The sequence below is a fragment of the Aspergillus costaricaensis genome (assembly GCF_003184835.1).
Source record: "Aspergillus costaricaensis CBS 115574 unplaced genomic scaffold BO79scaffold_1, whole genome shotgun sequence".
Classification (NCBI taxonomy): Eukaryota; Fungi; Ascomycota; class Eurotiomycetes; order Eurotiales; family Aspergillaceae; genus Aspergillus; species Aspergillus costaricensis.
Window position 1 is genome coordinate 801847 of NW_020291801.1, and position 19513 is coordinate 821359.

General features: G+C 51.3%; 7 protein-coding genes across 7 annotated transcripts; 3 read left to right on the top strand and 4 right to left on the bottom strand.

Annotated features, from left to right (window-relative positions):
• Window positions 1-71: 71 nt before the first annotated feature.
• BO79DRAFT_133712 (uncharacterized protein) lies at window positions 72-6467 on the bottom strand (the record flags this gene model as incomplete). Its single annotated transcript, XM_025678002.1, has 4 exons — window positions 72-4358; window positions 4451-4504; window positions 5040-5603; window positions 5715-6467. 4 exons carry the CDS (start codon window positions 6465-6467, stop codon window positions 72-74), a joined length of 5658 nt encoding a protein of 1885 aa, XP_025545106.1.
• Window positions 6468-7125: 658 nt separating this feature from the next.
• On the top strand, window positions 7126-7883 carry BO79DRAFT_184719 (H/ACA ribonucleoprotein complex subunit NOP10). The gene is made up of 5 exons (XM_025680344.1): window positions 7126-7207; window positions 7267-7280; window positions 7339-7453; window positions 7527-7579; window positions 7638-7883. Exons 2-5 carry the CDS (start codon window positions 7268-7270, stop codon window positions 7658-7660), a joined length of 204 nt encoding a protein of 67 aa, XP_025545107.1. The 5' UTR covers window positions 7126-7207; window position 7267; the 3' UTR covers window positions 7661-7883.
• BO79DRAFT_2182 (rRNA-binding endoribonuclease) lies at window positions 7849-9423 on the bottom strand. The gene is made up of 2 exons (XM_025683405.1): window positions 8554-9423; window positions 7849-8499 (listed from the first exon to the last, which is right to left on the bottom strand). The coding sequence occupies exons 1-2, from the start codon at window positions 9325-9327 to the stop codon at window positions 7987-7989; spliced, it is 1287 nt and encodes a 428-aa protein (XP_025545108.1). The 5' UTR covers window positions 9328-9423; the 3' UTR covers window positions 7849-7986.
• A 106-nt stretch (window positions 9424-9529) lies between these two features.
• BO79DRAFT_223343 (uncharacterized protein) lies at window positions 9530-12337 on the bottom strand (the record flags this gene model as incomplete). Its single annotated transcript, XM_025683598.1, has 10 exons — window positions 9530-9627; window positions 9767-9797; window positions 9986-10136; window positions 10615-10719; window positions 10851-11021; window positions 11249-11332; window positions 11497-11619; window positions 11723-11867; window positions 12033-12214; window positions 12303-12337. The coding sequence occupies 10 exons, from the start codon at window positions 12335-12337 to the stop codon at window positions 9530-9532; spliced, it is 1125 nt and encodes a 374-aa protein (XP_025545109.1).
• Window positions 12338-12995: 658 nt separating this feature from the next.
• Window positions 12996-14223, top strand: BO79DRAFT_134829 (uncharacterized protein; the record flags this gene model as incomplete). Its single annotated transcript, XM_025678032.1, has 5 exons — window positions 12996-13031; window positions 13091-13195; window positions 13255-13628; window positions 13688-13755; window positions 13808-14223. 5 exons carry the CDS (start codon window positions 12996-12998, stop codon window positions 14221-14223), a joined length of 999 nt encoding a protein of 332 aa, XP_025545110.1.
• Window positions 14224-15325: 1102 nt separating this feature from the next.
• BO79DRAFT_134724 (Zn(II)2Cys6 transcription factor) lies at window positions 15326-17505 on the top strand (the record flags this gene model as incomplete). The annotated part of the gene is made up of 5 exons (XM_025678026.1): window positions 15326-15477; window positions 15527-16313; window positions 16361-16522; window positions 16567-17036; window positions 17094-17505. The coding sequence occupies 5 exons, from the start codon at window positions 15326-15328 to the stop codon at window positions 17503-17505; spliced, it is 1983 nt and encodes a 660-aa protein (XP_025545111.1).
• A 157-nt stretch (window positions 17506-17662) lies between these two features.
• Window positions 17663-19439, bottom strand: BO79DRAFT_283656 (MmgE/PrpD family protein). The gene is made up of 2 exons (XM_025688169.1): window positions 19030-19439; window positions 17663-18961 (listed from the first exon to the last, which is right to left on the bottom strand). Exons 1-2 carry the CDS (start codon window positions 19414-19416, stop codon window positions 17729-17731), a joined length of 1620 nt encoding a protein of 539 aa, XP_025545112.1. The 5' UTR covers window positions 19417-19439; the 3' UTR covers window positions 17663-17728.
• Between the last annotated feature and the right edge of the window lie 74 nt (window positions 19440-19513).

Here is a 19513-nt window from a genome sequence, read left to right on the forward strand (position 1 = left end):
GCAGATACTCCAGACCCCATACATTCATCGTAGATGATCGTCGAAGATATTACCCCCACTAGATCCATTCATTACTGGTCAAACAACCTCCCCAAAATCAAGCTCTGACAGACAAACTCATTGCCGACAATCTTGACATTACTGTTCACTCCCAGCTCATTGCCGTCAAAAGATTCCATCAGCTTCGACCGCTTACGCTTCCTCGAACCGGCGGTCGACAGTGAACTTCCCAGTGCCATGGTCTTGGCGGAGGAAGCTCGATCATCGTCATCGACATAGATCCAGTTCCAGCTAGTGCCGTCGGCTCCTCCATCCGTTTGCGTTGCACTCAGGATCGCGCGAGCAGACTTGAGATCAGGCACGCGCTCGATGCGGGAAGCACCCAACGCATACGTCAAGAAGAGATACGCCTTACGTTTCTCCTCGTCTGCTCGACCACTGCGTCCCGTAACAAGAAGCACGGATTGTCCGTTGAGAAGATTGGGCCGGCCAGCGATGGTCTCAGACAGTCGAGCCTCTGTGGCAGGGTACGGGGCTAGGAATCTGGACTTGGTTGCACCGTTGAGATAGGTGGATTCCCCGGCTGGGAGGAGGTATATTTCCCAATCGAGGATTTGTCTTCGGGCAACGCAGTCCTCGATCCAGCGGTCAGAGAGGCAAGGAAGATTGAGTGCAAGGGCTTGCATGTACTTTGACCGACGAGAATGTTTGTCGGCTATCAGACAGGCAAATCCCACGTCTGCGGCACCACTAGTCAGCCGCAGATGGCCGTCTTGGGTACTAGGGAGTGGAGCAGAAGACTTGGTAGGTGTAGCAACTGGCGCACTGGGAGGGAGTTCGAACAACTCATTAAACCCGTCCTCTAGAATCCGGCCGTCGTTCTCCAGAATCATCCTGGTAATTCGTGATTTGGCCTCGTTGTTGTCTCCGTATGACACCGCAAATACCATACCGGCAAATAGACCAGTGGAAAAGCGGAAGCTGCGCGAGAGTCGAGCGCCAGGGGACATGGGCGTGGAGTGTCTATCACCTGGCGTTTGAGGTCCACTTTCGGAAACAGCAGGCCCGGAGTCGTAGCTGAATGCCCGGTCTTTCAGCTGATTCCAAAGGATAGTATCTAGGTAGATTCGGGAAATAGGAACAGTAATCCTGTTCTCTGTAACTGCTAGTCCTGAGCCGGGGAGACTTTTGCGCTGCTTCGGTGTCAAGATAACGGAGGAATATCCATATACGTCAGTCATAGGAATCAGTCCGTTCGCAGCTCCCTGTTCGATATCACTCAAAGTGAGCTTGTCGGCGAACCCAGAGATGATATGTGTCACCTTGGGAACATTGCGCATGTCCACCTTGACACCATCACCAATACGCAGCTCAAGTCGTTTCACCGCGCCAGTGGGAATCTCAAGCGGTGCGCTATCTTCGAATTTGACCAGATACCGCGACTGCGATGTGCCAAAGGGCTTGCCAAAGCACGTTGCAGGATAATACGCGCGCTTTGGTCCGCTCCATGGGGCAAGGACTTGGTTGACGGCGATAGGTACGTTCTCATGGCTAACTGAAGGCTGAGCTGGTTCTTGAACTCGAGGCGGTGTTTCCACAACTGGATCCTTTTCAGGTGCTGTTTCTGTTTGTTGGCGTGCGACTGGTTCACTGGATGGTTCCGGCATTGAACTGGCCGCCTGATCCTCGTGAATGGCAGGCAGTTCTTCTTGAACCGGAGCATGCTCTTCAACCTCAGCAGGCACCTGCTTTACCGGAAGTGAGCGACCTAGAAGCCGAGACCTCTCTTTACGAGAGACGTGATGCTGAGTAGAATCATCCATATCCCATATGCTCTCCGCTCTTCTAGAGGGTCTTGACCGTCTCCGATAGGTTGGCATTGGCTTGGTGGCCGGCTCAGCCTGCTTCTCTGGCTCCATCTCAATGACAGGTGGCATTTCCTTCTCTGGAGAAGGCACGACATGAGTAGGCGCGCGAGGTGTAACAGGGAACACTGGGTCGGAAGCGTAAACACTCTGCCCGCCGTTACCGCGGCGCTTCTTCCTTGGCTGAATAGGAGACATTGCAACCGCAGACCGGAACTCCCGGTCTTCAACGGACAGGATATTAATGTCAAGGTTGAAGGAGCCAGCCCCAATCTGTGGTGAGGCATCGGCTGCAATTTCCGTCAGTGCCCTGCGCTGTCTGCCGCTTGGGCTGGACAGAATTTTTGAGTTATGGAACAAGGAAGGTTTCAAAGGCGACGAGCTATCTGCAGCCATCGGTTGAGAACGAGACCCCCGTTCATGCGCATCCATGTACACCGGCGGCAAGTCGTCATCTTCTTGATCGGCTACATCGGTTGTATTATGATCGTTTGGCCACCTCTGGTGACCAAGGCGGCTGGGACTGGTTTCGGGAATGCTTGTCATTGGTATGATTTCTGCAAAAGCCCTAGGAGCAACAGGAGTCTCGGCGACGCGCGAGGGCATAGATGAGGACTTGTCGGGTCGATCCAACGTAGATGGTTCGTTGCCTGTATCCGCGCCCCCATGCACAGCTGACTTGCTTGACTCCATGTTATGCTCTTGAGCCAACGAGGGCCGTGGAGTCTGGGAGCGGGATGAACTCCCTAGCTCTGATCCAGGCCTGCTCACCGAGTGAGCGCAGCCTAACTCGAGCGATCGTCGGCTGGTCTGGGACGCTGAAGGGGGAGAAGAACGTATACGAACTTGCTTTGTGGGCGATGGAGTTGCTCTGTCTACATCAGACAAAGAGCCCATATGAGCCTGAGAGCCTGACTGATGTATGCGCTGCGCAGTCCATTGCTCCTCTGTGTCATCATTGCCAGTATCCCTCCGACCAGCGGAGCGCTGAGAGTCCTTAATGACCGAGACCTGTGAGGAGTAGCCTTCATGCAACTGCTCATCCTGTACAAAGCTGCCAGAACGTGAAAGCGATCTTTCTCGCGCGTTTACCGGTTCCCCATTGGTTGGACACGGACTTTCATGCAAGGCAAGAGCTTGCGATAGGCGGTCATGCGCGCTCGCAGCAGCAGCACTGGTTGTGGAAAGGTCGTGGCAATTTTCTTTATCCTCCTCGGCTGAACCATCGAGATCGTAAGGCCGTGGCGTGGGCTGTTCCAAGTCATCCTCTTGCTCTTGTTCCGTTTCTTCTTCGCTGAGCGCCCCATGCTGCAGCCCGGTAGACCCCTGCTCTCTCACCTCCTCGACTTCTCCAGAAGACCCATCAGTCAGATCTGGGCCTTCAGGCACTTCAGAAACGGGATTTAGGATCATGTCCGCTTGATTACCACGCCGACTGGATGGCCTCGCAGGGGCTGTGAGCTCCACAAGCTGAGCATCAGCCTCGTGGTCAAACATCTTCCGGCGCCTCATTCGCTCAACAAAACTAGGCTCCTTATCAAATTCCCCGTCGCTTTGGTCCGAGTACACATGGTTTGCAGAACGTGTCATTCTTTCATGCAAAGCCTTATCCCGGTTGGCTTGAGATTCCTGCATGCTGATGTAGTTCCATCTGTGGGCGGACGTGTCCCGTGGAAAAGTTGCGGCGAGATTATTGTAAGGCGAGGAGAGCGTTGTAACAACCGGGTGGCTCTGAATGGGAATATTCGGAGAAGGTCTATCTGACATAGGGTCGGATTGTTGGCCGTTCACTAGAGGTGATGATGGAGCCTGAGTTGCCCTAAATACCTGACTTAGTGCCAATATCCCACCACTTGACCCGATATCTGCCGCAAGGGGATTCCGCGAAGCAGTGGGAGACACAGTGGCAAGGCCCTCGGAGTGGGCACGCTTCACTGCAGTCATGGGAGTCTTTGTCAGAAACCGCTGCGACTCGGGAAAGAGATTCGGCTGATGCAGCATGGGCGAAGATTCGCCCAGCTTCGAGCTACTCTGATCCTCAAGGTCCTCGTTGACAGCATCAGTATGAAGAGGATCGTAGCCAGATAGCAAATCAAGATGTCCGCTATCGCCTTCATGAAGGGTCATAAGCGTTGCCTGATCACCCAAATTGCTCTCCTGAGCGTTGTCCGCAGCCTCCTGGTTCTTCCTGATGATTTCATCGTAAACTGACTGAGAGACGACCTGCGTGTCCGAAGGAACGGCATCGACCGAAGGCATTTTCGTAGACGGAGGCACTAGGGTCGTAGAAGGGGTTGTAGAGTTGGGTTTGGATGCTGGATTCGTGTTCATCGAAGTTGTGGCATTATGTGATCGCGAGGATGACCGTGAAGGCGACAACGGCGTCGGGGATTTTCGAGCTTTCTCTTGAGCGGGTGAGGAAAACGGTGACTTTTGATGGGCTTCCGGGCGACAGTCGAGGTTTGCAACTGTCCCCAGGCCATTAAATTGGAGCTGCGAAGGTGCAGATTCCTGATGGATAGCAGACGAATGATGTTAGCGAATGGAGATCAGAGACTCCGCCACCGGGAGAGGCCGTCACTCACAAGCCCCAACGCGACGCGTTGCAGCTTCGCGATGTCGATGCTATCCTCCTGCGTCTCCATAATCCCTCTTACACTGCGATGCCTGTTACACAGCACAAGTGATGGCTCATTGCCGAGGTGTCTGGCGCCCCAAACCCACGAACACTTTCACCACTCGGCTTCCTCGACTGTTCTCGTGCTCTTTCCAATTGGACGGAATACCGTAAAATGCAAAACGCGAAACGCGTCACTCACGTGATATCTCAATATTACCGCTCTGGGTTTAGCCTGTCCGAATCGACAAGCCAAAGACGATCTACAATCCATCTATAGAACGAGAGGGTAAGCAGTACTATATAAGGAGCGCAGGAGTAGGTCAATGTTGCATTCTTCACACCAGAAAATCGTGATCAACAATGCCAACCATAATGGTTTGTGAGAGGAGCAGGGTTACATATGGTTACAATGAGTCAAGTGCTTTACGTCTTGCCAAAAGAAAACCCAAACGCTCGAACAGCACGATGCATATAGTACAGAGAAACCAGATGATGCACTCATTCTAGTCCCGAGTTCGATTGGGGACCCATCTTCGAATAACCATTTCCCGGACTTGATAACGAGACAACATCGAACCAATATCCTCTTCCGAGGGAGTATCAAGCTCGTAAGACGTTGGCGGAGGCACTTCCACATAGCATACCACCAAGCTCTTCTTCACCTGGGCCTGGACTCGATTGACACAATGCAGCCACCACCAACTGCGCGCTGTCTTCTCCTCACACTGGGCCTTGCGCTCGGCCGTTTCAGACCAGTAGCCATGGCCATAGGATGGGACGACCACGACAGCAAACTCAGCATGTGAAAAAACCGGACCACGGTTGTAGAGAATGTAGTCCACACCGAACTTCACTCCGGAGCGCACAACCCAACCCAAAGAACGGAAATGGTGGTACACAACATATGATAGCATGAATGGGTCGTCCGGCGTGAGATCCACTGACGGGGCTCTAGGAGGGAAGTAGGAGTGTCGACATAACAATGGCAGCAGAGAAGATGTAGGAATTTCGGATTTGCGAGTATCATCGCGAACACGCAAGACACCCAGCCCATATGCAAGAAAGAAGGCCTCTTCGTTAGATAATTGAAGGTGCTCTTCATTATTCAATTCCGGATCCTCATCCGCCTTACCTCCGTCCGCCTTTCCATCCGCAGATGTTTCTGGCAAGCTCAAGATAGCCGAATCAGAAGCAAACTCCTTGGCTTGCACAACCGGAGAAAACCGCACAGTTTTGCTGCCACTAGGTGACCGCTTTCCGGCGGAGTTAGGGGTGCGTGCAATGCCGTCTTGTGATACTGAACGTTGTGACTCAAGGAGCTTGGCTTCCCTGGCTTCCCGTGCTTTCCTTAGGGAGAACTTCTCCGTAGTTGATACTGCGCCTTCAGAGCCACTGTTCGGAGTGGGTGAGAGGGATGACTGCTCGTTTGACGTCGCGGTGCCGTCCCTGGCAGCCGCTTCGGCCTTGAGTCTCTCCTCAATGGCAAGCTTTTCCATCCTCGCGCGCTCCAGTTTCAACTCGCGGCGTTCTGTCCGCCGCTGTCGTGTAACCTCTTCGCTAGTCATCCCCCCAAGTAGACCTCGTCTCTTCTTCTCACGCTCAAGCCAGCTCGGCTCACTTCGACTCAGGGTTCCCTTACCAAAGAAACCCATCTCCCATAGCGCCTTTATAGCCTTAGGGTCTGTGACATGGACCGAGGATGTGGCAGAGTCAAAGTAGGCAGAGTAGACTTCCTGGTGAGGGGGAGAAATAAAGTATGTCAGGTAGGAAAGCAGTACACTGACGAGCGAGAGAGGGTTATGGGGGATGAGAGGAGGAGGATGCACCTCAACCGGGAAGGGGAAGCGATGGATGTGTCGGTAGTTGGGCCTTGGAGGCCGCGAACGACGAGCTGGGGAGGCAGCATTGTTTTTTTGAGAAGAGTCGGACTTGCCAGGAGCAGCAGTCTCCGAAGCAGGACTAGGAATTGTATTGGAAGCCATATTTAACAGTAATTCTTATAAGCTCAATTGGATAGATATTCGATTCTAACTACAGGGAAGAGTCAGCAAGAAACTCTTCAGTTACAAGCTGGAATGTAGCCGCCATCGCCAACCCCGACAGAAGTAATCAGAATCATTGTTGTGTTTCTCCTCAGATACCGTTGTAGTCAATACAAAGCCTTCACTGACAACAGCGAGAAATCAAGGTTGCCATTGCCTAAGCTTAGGTATGTCATCATCACCGGAGAAAACAATGAAAGCAAAAATCCTTCCAGCAAGACCGACAAGGCTGCTGGCTGAAGCTTACCCGAAATCCTGTGCAAGATCTGGGGTTGGTCAAGCCATTACACGAGAGGCAGCTTGTCCCTCGTGATGCGATGTAGTGTATCTTTAAGAATACAAAATATCAATTAGCGAAAGAATCCCAGAGTCATTATGCAAGACGGGAATGGATGCGCATTATCATCATCAACATCCTCAATATTCCCTCATCCTGCCTGGAGTGCGTTGGGATGGTTTGCGGAAGGAAGAAAAAAGTTGTTTGGAGCTCGCTTGGGCAGCCTTAAATGGGACCGCGCGTGACTAAGCTGGCCCTTGGCCCGTGCCCCGTTCGCTCCGCCAAAAATTTCCTGCATATCGCCGAAGTTCAAGTCCAGCGGTTTGGCATCGATAAACGCACTCGTTCACCACCCAGCACCTCTCTTTCGTGTTTCAGTCGACTAACAGATCTAATCTTTCAAGTGAGTCTGTCTGCAGTTTACTTCAATGCTACTCGCTCGTACTGACTGAAGTCCTCTAGAATGCATCTTATGTGTATGTTTCTCCGCAGTCGGACTCCCCTCGATCGATCAAATCTAACGAATGCACAAAGACTCTCTGGGCCCTGATGGCAAGCGGGTTTACACCCTGAAGAAGGTCACCGAGGATGGTCGCGTTACCAAGAGTGCTCACCCCGCCCGTTTCTCTCCCGATGACAAGTACTCCCGGTAGGTTCCTCTTCGCCAACGGTATTCAGACACATCGGAGAGAGACTCTGGACTAATGATATCGACTATCTAGTCACCGTGTGACCCTCAAGAAGAGATACGGTCTCCTTCTGACCCAGCAAGTCGGTATGAAACCCCGAGTACGATTCCCAATATGGTGGACATGGCTGACGACAGACTACAGACAAGGAGGCTGCTAAGCTGTAAACGGGTTGACGGGAAAACATGATTGAGATACAAAAGGTGCTTTGAATCATTTATGGCGAATGGTGTTATCTATGGTCTTTGGACGATGAGAAACTTTTGTTCGGTTTCTGTGCGGTGCCCATGGCCGGTATCTTAATGTGCAAAATATACCATCCAAGAATTTGCTCTATATTCGTTACCTAGCATATGCTATGTGTATGCTCTATAAATCGTTGATCACGAGCCGTTCATCATAATCCATCACAGAAATAGACCAAAGGTGCAGCCATAAACTTTTAAGCCAGACGCCAACCCAGACTGATGCAAAGAGACGAGAAGCCATGCCATTACCGCTTTCTCGAGTTGACATTCCTGCCAGCTCCCACACGGACCCGACCGTTCCTGTTCCGCTCTCCAGTCAGGATGCTTGGGAGGTAGTCCTCGTCCATGAGGTCGTGCTCCTTGCGCATTCTACGGCTCTGCTCTGCGGTGGCTCGAACATACTCTTTCTGGTCTTCCGCCAGAATCAATTCGGTACCCCAGCCACCCTTACCACCACCTCCCTTCCACTTTCCGTTAGAAGTGCCGTGGACGGGCTTGGGGACACTGAAACGGTTGCCGCGGTTGTTCCACTGCATGTTCTTTTTCAGGTGCATCTTGAACTGTCCATTCGCGTCAGTCGTGCAGGAGACGCGGGTAAGCGTGTCTTTGCCGCAGCGGGGACAAAACTGCTTGTTCATGTCTTTGGTGGTGAAGAAACAGGCATGGCACCGCTTGATGAAAGACTTCAGATGGCGAATTCGCTGCAGGGTAGAAGTGGAGAGCAAGTTCAAGTTCATCTGTAGCAGCACGTTTTGACACTGTATCCTAGTTAGTATGGAATATAGTCATCGGAGTGAGAGTTGAAAGCATACCGCAAAATCGGTAGTCATGGTGGCAACCTGCATCACCTTGGGCTCCGGCGCCGCAGCCGCAGAGCTAGCCTCATCGCGGGCCTGCCGCTTCTTCAAGTTGGAGGGCGTGATCCAGCCACCATCCGAATCATCGCCATCATCTTCCTCCTCTTGGGCGTCGTCGGCGTCCTGAGGAGTCGGTTCCTCCGTCTGGGCCTCTACAGGGGCATCTTGCACCGCGGTCTCCTGTGTGCTGGTCTCCTCTCCCAAGCTTGCGTTCTTCAGATCTTCCGCAACGGCATCCACCTCAGCACCCTCGTCTTTGTTCTCTTCCTTTTGGGTGGTCTCGCCCTTAGTCTCATCCTTAGCCTCCTCTCCCTTCTCTTCGGCCTTCTCCTCCTTCACGGGTGGCTTTCCGTTCACCTGTTTCTGCCCCGGAACACTTCTCAGTCTCCAATCACCACCATTCCGCTCGCATTCAATCTCGTATGCAAGCGCCAGAACCTCAATATCCGTTTTACTCAGGACAGCCCGATCACCAGTCTTGCGTGCAAATTCGCTCAGGACACTGACGCTTTTCGGGGATGGTGTGCGCTGCTTCAAGAAGGGGAGGTAGAGTGTCTCCACACGCTGGCGGGCGTCAGGGTCACGGATTTCGCTGACGACGGAGGGGGTGATGAGGAGTTCTTCGCATTGTGCGAGCAGCGTGGATAGCGGCGGGGTATTCTTCAAGATGGGACCGGCGTCAAGAACGATGGTGTGGACGGGCTTCGCAGGCGATGCAGAGTCCGTCATTTTGGCGGTGGATGATTTTAGTATCTCTGCGATCGTATAATGAACTTTGTGAATGGAAACCCAATGTAGGAGTAAAGCGTATTAATTGACTCTTGGGCCGCAATGGTTGGATGGAAATTCCTCGGATGGGATTTTCAGTTGGTCTGTGCATCGTTCCTTATCTTAGCGCCCGCTTATCGAGACCCTTCCGACTTTCTCACCATCACTCTCGCGACAACTGGTCAGTGCCATAGTAAACAAGCCGGAATTCCTCTGTCTGATCCATCGTCCCGGAAGATTCAGAATATTCTGACAGATTCCCTCAAAAAGCCACTATCGTGGTCTGTCTGTCATCTGGACATCCACAGACAAAGTCTATGTATTTCAAATCACATGGCAATGACAGGTCATTCTAATGCAGAAGGCCCCGTCCCTGATCCATCAGAGTCATCCAAAGTACGAGTACTCAAGGTGGTCAGCACACCAGTAGCCTTCCCAAACCACGCATTCCTCGGAAATTGAAAAAAAAAAAAAAAATAACAATCGAGGGGATTAGAAGCATCACGAGAATCTCATTAATTTCGCATGGTACCATCAGGATGCCGAGCTCTCCGCGCGAAAAATGAAAGGAGTGCGTGTTCTGTCCCTAGCAAAATGAGGGATGGCGACTAGCATCAACCGAGCAAGGCCACGGTGAGTCCACTTGCCAAAAGTACTTGCATACAATTGACTCATTCTTCGTCTCGACCTGCACACAGTCAGTTTGCGGATTCTGAATGGAGGTGCCTGTACGGAGTACTCCGTCTGACTGCAGAAGTGCGAACAGTACCCTGGACATGCGTCTAGCTATCTTCACACTAATGCAGGTATCCATGGAATCAAAAGACTGATAGGCCGTTCGTCCGGTGGATTTTTGCTGACAGGTATTCCGTACCGCGGATGTTTTCAATCCGACTCAGAAGCTACTGTATGTGACGGGGATCTATGGATATCGTGCATGGCTCACAGATATCAAAGCAATTGGCACTTCAAAATTTTGGGTTATTTTGTCGTGTTTGATTGGCTTTGCCATAACGGTGGCGCGCAAATGCCAGCTGACACTTCAACTAGAAGAACCTTTCAGTCACCATCGCCGAGCAACACGAATTTTGAGTAGACACGCAAGCAAGAACGACAAGAAATAGAGAGGGTATGTGTGTGTGTCCACGTGTGGACTTTGATCATCTTATGGTCCATGCTATACGCTCTATTCGATGCATGGCAGAATTCCTAATAATGGTTATATATAGAAAAATCGCTGCGCTCGACCTGTCCAGACGCTGGCTCTCTGGGTAGAAGGCAACCGGCTGCCTCGTCTCCATACAGTCAAACTCAGGCGATGAATACTCCATATTTACCACCAATTCATGAACACTATCAACTCACTCAATGGATCAAGAAAAGGTCTTCGGTAGTAGTTTTGGTGATTCTTTGACCGGGTCGCTGCGGGTATGATTCCCGAGATATATAATTGGGAGTAGATGAGTCCCACGATTGTGTGTTACCCAACTCCTGATGGCTGGTAGGAGATCTTGACGCACACTCCACTTCGGCCAACCCAGAATGCAGGCGTACTGATCGACCAATGGATATGGCTCTGCGTGGAACTATCAGTGCGGTGGCGACGAGTGAGGGTTACCAGAGCCGAACGCGCAGCACCAAATGCTGCTTTCCTCCTAAAAAAAATGCACGCTATGGCCAAGCGACAATGGACCGATAATCATCCAATTCTAAAGATCTATAGACAATAATTAAATGAGCGGACTCGACTTTCGTCTGCGGTTGGCTGTTTTTGGCCAACCCGGAGGAAGGTCCCGGCGCGCCTAGTCGGATGTGATACATCGTCTTTCTTTTCCACGCCGGGCGTTTCAGTCAAATAACCGCACCAACGCCAGCATCCTACTGATCAATCAGCATTGTTTGACAAAATTGATGGCCTATCCGTCGAGTCTCCTCACGGGCTGTAGATAGAGACGCGATTTTCCGCCTGTACAGTACTTTGCCCCCCTGCATGTCCGTTATTTAATGTGGCTCTGATTAAGGCCCCGGAAATCATGCCATGAAATTCCCAAAGAAGGAAATGACAGGTCGCATCGGCCAGCTGGCGCACCCAGAAGTACTTTTGATAACGGATAATGCCTCCCCCCTCACAAGGTCAAGTGCTTATCCAGGAATGAATCAATCATTTTGAGATTTATGGAAGTATCGATAGGGGAGAAAGTATGACAGCCCTCTGCATCCCTTACTCTGCTCATCCCTGCCCCTGTGTAGGACCTGTGGCAGGACTGATTTTGATTGATCCCTTCCCTGTAAAACATTACCCAGAAAAGCCTCTTAGGGGGAAAACAGAGAGTCACCCGATGTCATTTAGGGGCACAGGCCATTTGCAGGCACTGTGGGAAGGACAGACTCGGAGATAATTGATTCTTGCAGCTTACCTGGCCTCTGCGCTGTGGCATGGCTTAATGACAGCTCCGGCCCCAGTCCCAGGGCAAGGAGTCGTGGGCTCCACGATCTGCTGGCTGGGCAGACTGTCATCCAGCCCCTCAAGATTCGTCAGGTTCGAGACAGACAGACAGCTCTACGCACAATGTACTTCGTACGCACGCCAGTCGTATGCAAGTGCCTCCGCAGACGCATAGAACAATCCATGTATGCATCCAACCAGAGGAGAGTTTTGGATACACCGTCGATCCACCGTCTCTCCACTTTTGTCTTTGACAGACCAAACTGGGCGGTATTTTTTTCAGTGACCGCGGATGCAGTCAATGGCTGATCATCATCGACAGTATCCATAACCCTAGCGACACCACAGGGCTGGAACATGTCGCTTAGGCCTCTGCTATGCATAAAGACCTCTCCAGTCACTCTCCGCAAAACCTACGCACAATGGCTGCAAGAAAAACCAGAAAAAGAAATTGCGCGAGGCACCAAATGTACCTTTTTGTTGCCTTTACCCATCTATCAACCTGAGTTTGTGCCAGGACCACATTGTGGCTGCTCTCTATCATTTGCTTATTTGTCTCCTCCCTTGCTTGCTTTTCCTGCCCTCCCTTTCTGCACCACACACCCATTGGACCCAGCTCCTGTCCTAGGGTCGGTCCGTGAATCCGGAGCAGCAATTAGACATGACTGAGGATCTTCACGGGCTCGGTACCATTGGTCTATTCGCATCCTTCTAGTCAGACAAAGCCGTTACTGGGTCTCACCAAGCGCAAAACGTTTATATCCCCATCTTTTCCCCCTTCCCCTGCGAGTGTCCCCCTCACAGTGACACGCGGAACAGTGCTCCTTTCGCTCATTGGGGGGTCAGTCGGACCCCAGGTTTTATATGAGTAACGTTGCTGGTCTCTGTACACAGAGGCCCGTGTACTCGTGAACCCTCGGCCACATTGTACCCTTGTTCAGCCCGACTTGTCTCTGGAACACCGAGAAACCAAACCTCGTCTAAGTGCTCCCACGGAACGATTATTTTGAATGCGATCATGATGGACTTTCACACTCATTTCGCCCGAACGGACGATGGTGCCCATGGATCATACGTGTCACCCCGAGGGGGTCGAGCGTTAGCTGTTAGTGTTGTGTTTACCAGTCTAGCAACATGTTGTGTTGCTGCTCGTATTTACACGCGCACCAAGTTGATGCACCGCATGGAGCCAAACGACTGGATGATATTGCTGGCCTTGGTAGGTGCATGAAACCCTGACAGGAAAACAACAAGTTGCTAACTACCGGGACTGGTAAGACATTGTCCTATGTCTTTATGGGTCTATTCGTCGTGGAGGCCCTGAATGGGATGGGCATGCATGAGGCACACATCCCGCCATCAGTCCTGTTAAAACAGATGAAGGTAAGTTAATAACTTATACAGCATGCGCGGCTTGGTGTTAACATAAGCTGGTCGATCAGGCATTCTGGCTTACCATTCCATTCTACAATGCTGCATTGCTGCTTGCCAAAGCGTCAATTCTAATGCAGTATTTCCGCGTGTTCCCAACCCGGCGCATGCGGCGCATTTCCTGGATTATGATCGGCGTGCTTGCTACCTACGGATCATGGGCCGTTCTCAGTGCTTTCCTCAATTGCATCCCCGTCGCCAAATTTTGGAACCCAACTATTCCGGGATACTGTCTGAGCATGGAGGGACTGTGGTTCTCGAATGCGTCCATGCACATCGCTACCGATATCGTGATTTTGTTGATACCAATCCCAGCCTTGTCGGGGCTTGAATTGCCGCAGAGGCAGAAAATGGCCTTGATTTCAATTTTTGCTCTGGGTGGATTGTGAGTGTTCCGGTACCCACGCACTATTAGCAATGGAATCTTACTAACGCTGTATCTAGTGTCTGCGTAACTAGTGTTTGCCGGTTAGTTTCCTTGAAGAAGATTTCCGACTCTACCGACCCTACTTGTAAGTCGTCCCTCTAGTGCACCACGCGGCTTGTGACTAACAGAGTACTTAGACGACAATGTCGGTGCTGCATCCTGGTCTGCAATTGAATGCAACACGGGGATAATCTGTGCTTGCCTGCCTACCCTCCGGCCTCTCATTTCGCGACTCCTTCCACACTTCCTCTCGACTCTAAGCGGTGGAGGCCATGCGTACGGCTACGCACATGCGCCCTCGTCGCAAAGCCAACCGCCAACGTTCTGGAATGGCACAGGCACGGTGACGACTACGATTACCACACACATGGATGATCTGGAGTACGCTCATTGCACGGGAGACTCGGACAGATATCTTACACTTGTCCCGGGACATGAACTTGGGGGAAAAGGAAAGCTTATGGTGCGAGAGACCAATAATTCGGCCGGTCTCCGCGATTCAGTGACGGGGAAGGATTTGCGATCAGACATCGCATCGCCGTCATCATCGTGAACAGCGTACAATGAGCAGTCGACCAGGCCAATAGGAGTCGCAATATGTTGATGTCATTCTTACTGCTAATATATTATAGGAGCTATTGTTACCATTTCGTTCTTTAAGCGTGTGTTTCCTTTCTGTCTATACCTCTGCCGATGTATCTACTGGCTGTTGCCTTGTTCGACCAAGTTATATATATACTATACTATTCTTTGTGTCAGCCCCCGTGCATTCCTTCATGATAAGGCCAAGTGGGATATGGCAGCTAGCCCTAATCGGCAAGCAATCCCCAGTCGCCCCTCCACTAACTGCGAAGCGCCGCAGCGGCCTAAGAATCATGACCCACTGAAATGGTGAGCGATCCTGTCATCTTCGGGCCTCGGCAATTATCAGTGAGACTGATGATTCTTTTCGATGATTCCACAGTGCGGATAAGTCACAGAATATGCAGCAGTGGCTTGCTTGCAGATGACCTTTCTCTCTCATTCCCGCAAACCAGCACCCGGCGCAACACTATAAAACAGTAATTTAGCAAGTTGAAGACCTCGCAATTGAACCGAAACGGTTATCATTTTATCCCGACGTTTTTCAAATCGGTGTTTCGGCAAGATCCTAGTTCATGATCTGAGGTAAGATTATAGTCCGTCGGCCCGTAGCATGGGCCACCACGTCTGGCCTATTGCCGGCTTCAGGCTTCGATACCGAGCTAACGACCGGTAGATACTATGCCTGCCTTGATAGGGTTAAGAATCGCTGACGCTCTATTTGTGTCATTGATCCTGTGTATAAGGCACAGACGGCTAGGTCTGATGTTGGCCCGGTAGGATCTAGATTGAGTGCTGCTTTAGGTTAGCTCGTCATCCTTCCTCTGCATAACATGGTAGGTGCTTTCTGAGCATTTGCATTATCTTGGTAAAATTGAATGCAATGATGGAGACCAAGTGTGGCGCTGAACGTAGATGGATCCTCTATGACGAATATACGGGGCGAGGCCCTACCTCCTGCCTGGTTCCTTTGTCTTTCATTGACAGAGGACAATTTCTTGCCCACCACTACATACATTGTTGCTTTTCTCGGTGGACGACACTGAAACACAGACATGAAAACTGGTAGGAACATGAAACCCTCGGCCCCTGAGCATGCTTGCAATGAATGTCGGATCCGTAAGGTTCGATGCGACAGGAAATCGCCCTTGTGCTCTAGTTGCCGCAAGTCAGGGTTGGTCTGTCAATACACTAAGGGGAAGCGGATTGATCATACCAAGAAGCTGTCTGTCTCATCTCGAATAGTGTGATTATTGCAGCTGACTTGGTTACAGGGTAGATGATATCCAATCTCTTGCTACTCGTTTGCAACGATTTGAAGAAGCCCTTGTTCGATTTTCATCTAGCGTACAAGCCTCCACCTCGCCTCTCAACAATCTCTCGACCACCTGTTACAGCCCAAACACCCGACGATTGAGTGTTTGGGGATCATGTAGCAATTCTAGTACATCCGATGAAAGCCAGGCAGGTCAGTCTGTAGCTGAGCCTTTGGGGAGTGATGGGTACGGGCAACCAAGCTCTATTTATGCTGAAGCTCAAGCTGCCGGTGACCAGTTTGCCTTGTCATTGCCACCACTAAACAATTCCGGGTCATCATTTGAAGCCTCCTACACCTCTGGCTCGTTCCTGCAAGCTCAGATTGCCAGGTTGAGTGCATTATTCCAGGGACTGGACACTAACAAACCTCCACTGTTGGATTTTCCCCAATATAATGACCAGCCGTCCCGTCTTCCACCACGAGCCTTTCTGGAAACCTTCATCGACACATACTTTACCGAGCTCAATCCGTTGCTCCCCATATACGACCGACAGAGCGTTCTGACGGCCATGCGGACTCAGTACGAAACCATGGACGTTCCTGATCCAGCCTGGATTGTATCGCTCAACAGCATCCTCCTTCAGACATTGGAAGGAAAGTCCACCGCAGCGAAGAAGACGGGCATGATACCTCTAGAGGCGGGCCTTATCACCCACCTATTGCAGAACATCCGGCGATGCTTCAACAATCTCCAGAGGCTACTAGAACCGCGTATGGCAAATGTACAAGCCCTCTTGGACCTGGTATGACAGATCTGCATTTATTTGAACCCAACTAAATGTTGATGCAGGCTTTGTTTGCTCTCAAGTACTACCACTTTACGTTATTCGAGACTGTCTTCACCCAGGCCTGTGAGCTCGCCAAGTCGATGGGGCTACACCGGAGCATGGGCAATGCCGCAAAACAATGCGCCGAAGGTCGGAATCTGTTTTGGTCTCTCTTCCTTATAGATGTGAGTTCGCCATCACCACTTCTGTTCCTCACTAATTGAACAAGAAACAAACATCCCTAATAAGCGGCACACTATGCCTCTTGCCATTCTATGACGTTGGTATTCCGCTTCCCACCAGCTCCGGCATTCTACTCAGCGATCAATTCGGTGCGCGCATCTCCCTCGCTCGGATTCAAGAAAGAATCTCTCGCAGTCTTTACGCCAGCATGCCACGCAGCAGTTGGAAATGCCTGAGGTGGCGTGCCTATAAGCTTGTTCGACGCCTCAACGACTGGACCACCCAGCACAGTCACATTCTCTACCCCCCAGCCAGCACCACCACTACTGCACAGCAGGCCATCGAACTCCGATACGCCCTCTGCGTCTGCCATGTGTTAGTGCAGCGCTGCATACCTGCTTCGGAGAGTCGCCAAGCTCGACTTGAGCATGCTCGCACGGGGTTGCAGCTTCTTCAGGAACTGTGTGAGAGCTACCATCCGGGCGACAGTATTTCTGGCTTCACCATGTTTGAAAGGTAAATGGTTCTCCTCATTACTTTTCCAGTTAGAGAACTGATAAAGATTTTTGCCAGCATTCTACTACGTTACCCCATTGTCCCCTTCCTCGAAGTCTACATCCAGCTCCTCAACCTCGAAGATAATGACAGTCCAGCTGTCGTGACTTCCGACTTCAACGCCCTTGTTTTCTTTGCCAAACGTGCAGAGTGTCTTGCTACAAACGCTCGTGAAGGCTCTCATGCCGATACTATCCGCTCTATATCTCAGCTATGTAGTCAGATTGTTACTTCGATTCTTCAGCAGAACCGGCGTCTTCAAGCACAAACAACAACACCGCATGGTTCCGAATCAAGCTGTGAACAGAAACCATCAACACCGAATAGCTATTGCGTTGACTATGGCGGCACAAGTATCTGGGATAATGATTTCGGGATGATGATGGATGGGCATGGTAGCTACCATAGATACGATGATGTGTGGTGTTAAATGTTTGTCTGTAATTATATGCTAGGTATTACTTGAATAGTCTTCAACAGACTCTTCTATGGATGACAGATAACCCTGCAGCACTCTTCGCTTTTCTGTACACGGTTTAGAACGACTACTGGCTCACAAATATAATTCTGACCATGTTGAATGACTGGTTAATCATTAATGAAATATCCCATCACAACCAACGCCATACAAATCATACCAGATGACTAGTATACTACTGCAACGGATTGACCACATTCACACTCAACAACTCAATCAACTCATCCACATCCTGCAACTCCTCCATCCCCAGCACAGCCTTTTCAATCTTCTCCTGCCTCTCCACCCCAATCAACCCGCCCGTCAACCGACGAAACTTCTCCAATATCTCCTCATTCGAAATGGGTTCATCCACCCCCTTAGGCTTCAACAACGAATGCTGAACCTGACTGCCATCCGCAAACGTGATGGAGATCAACGCACCACACCCAATATTCGGCTTGTCCAACTCTGCCGTATGCACACAACTCGTCTTCTCAATCAATTCCCAAACCTCATCCCGATCCAGCTTCCCCGACGAGAATTGCTCCAATAACACCTGTCCGTCCACCAACTGCGACGCCGCCACAAACGCCGTATTCATCTGCGCCCCCGTCGGGGTCAACGGCCTCGTCTCCGGCGCCCATCCACAATGATGAAACACAGCATCACTCAACTGGATCCGAATCTCCTTGATCTCTCCCAACTTCTCCCGTCCAAATCGCTCTGGATACATCTCCTGCATCTCCGCCAAACACTCAATCGTGCCATGAATCCCCCCACAGCACGCATGCAACTTCAACCGAATCCACTCCGCCGTATGCCAAAACGTCCCCAAATCCTTCGCCACCTCCTCCGGCTTCGAACTAGGCGTATGCTTCGACCCTAGGCCAAACATCGCCAGAAATCCTCCATACGGCCGCTCAAACACCTTCTTGATCCCTTCATATCCTCCCCACGCTAACATCGTGCCCAACAGTCCATTCCTTGCCGCGAAACCGTGATGCATCCGCTTCACCATCCCGTCATACTGAGCCGCCATGAGCCCGCATGCCTGCGTCGCTGCTACTCCGATTGCATCTTCGACTTGACCCGCCGACAACCCGAGTAATTTCGCGGAACTACCTGCGGCCGCGGGTCCACCAAATACAGACCCGCAGTGCCATCCCTTTGCGAGCATCTCGGTGCCGTGCAGCGCCATGCCCACGCGCGGACCAACTTCGAACCCTACCACCGAGGCGAGAAGAAGTGTTCGCCCGTCGATGATGCGCGGGGTGGTCGGATGGTCCCGTGCACTGACGGCGGCCGCGAAGAGAGGAGGAATGACCACGGCTTGCGAGTGTAGGGGCGCCACGCTGTGGTAGTCATCTACTTCGCAAGCTTGGATCCAGGAGCCGTTGAGGGTTGCCGCGGCGATGGCACCGAGGCGCTGTCATTATAGATTAGTACCATATCAATATGTACTGGAAAGTAGAATCAGGAGAGAGGAAGGCTTACCTCTTCATACCCAATAACCACATGCTTCCCCTTCCCCTCGAAGACTGCCATCGCATCAAAAGCCTTCTGCGACCATGGGACGCGCGCACCGACGAGTGCGCAGGCGATGCCATCGAGGAAGAGGTACTTGGCGCGGGTGCGAACGGAGTCTGGGATGTCTTCTAGTTGAAGGGAGGCGATCCAGGTGCAGAGTTGGCTGGTGACGCCGTTGGAGGAGTTGTATGCTTTGGTATCTTTCTCCTCTGCTGTTGTTACTTCCTCTTTTTCTTGGGGTTGAAGGTCTTTTCCTTTCTCCTTTGAACCATCTACCCCGTTGAGGGTAGTATTGGTGGTAGGGATGGGCGAAGTAGCAGAAGCTGCTTCAGATTTAGCAGTGATGGCGACCATATTGAATGTAGTACAGAAGTTCCCTTAGATAATATTTGTTAGATAGAGAAAAAATGCCCTATCTTCCAGATCTTCGACACCCTATTTATAACCCAGA

What these genes read in the sequence shown, in the direction of transcription:
- BO79DRAFT_184719 (XM_025680344.1), top strand. An exon ending in CCCGATGACAAGTACTCCCG is followed by an intron (nt 7,454 to 7,526) that starts GTAGGTTCCTCT and finishes TCGACTATCTAG; the next exon opens with TCACCGTGTGACCCTCAAGA. An exon ending in CCTTCTGACCCAGCAAGTCG is followed by an intron (nt 7,580 to 7,637) that starts GTATGAAACCCC and finishes GACAGACTACAG; the next exon opens with ACAAGGAGGCTGCTAAGCTG.
- BO79DRAFT_2182 (XM_025683405.1), bottom strand. Translation starts at nt 9,327, where the DNA reads ATGACGGACTCTGCATCGCCTGCGAAGCCCGTCCACACCATCGTTCTT. An exon ending in CCATGACTACCGATTTTGCG is followed by an intron (nt 8,500 to 8,553) that starts GTATGCTTTCAA and finishes ACTAGGATACAG; the next exon opens with TGTCAAAACGTGCTGCTACA.
- BO79DRAFT_283656 (XM_025688169.1), bottom strand. Translation starts at nt 19,416, where the DNA reads ATGGTCGCCATCACTGCTAAATCTGAAGCAGCTTCTGCTACTTCGCCC. An exon ending in TGGTTATTGGGTATGAAGAG is followed by an intron (nt 18,962 to 19,029) that starts GTAAGCCTTCCT and finishes CTATAATGACAG; the next exon opens with CGCCTCGGTGCCATCGCCGC.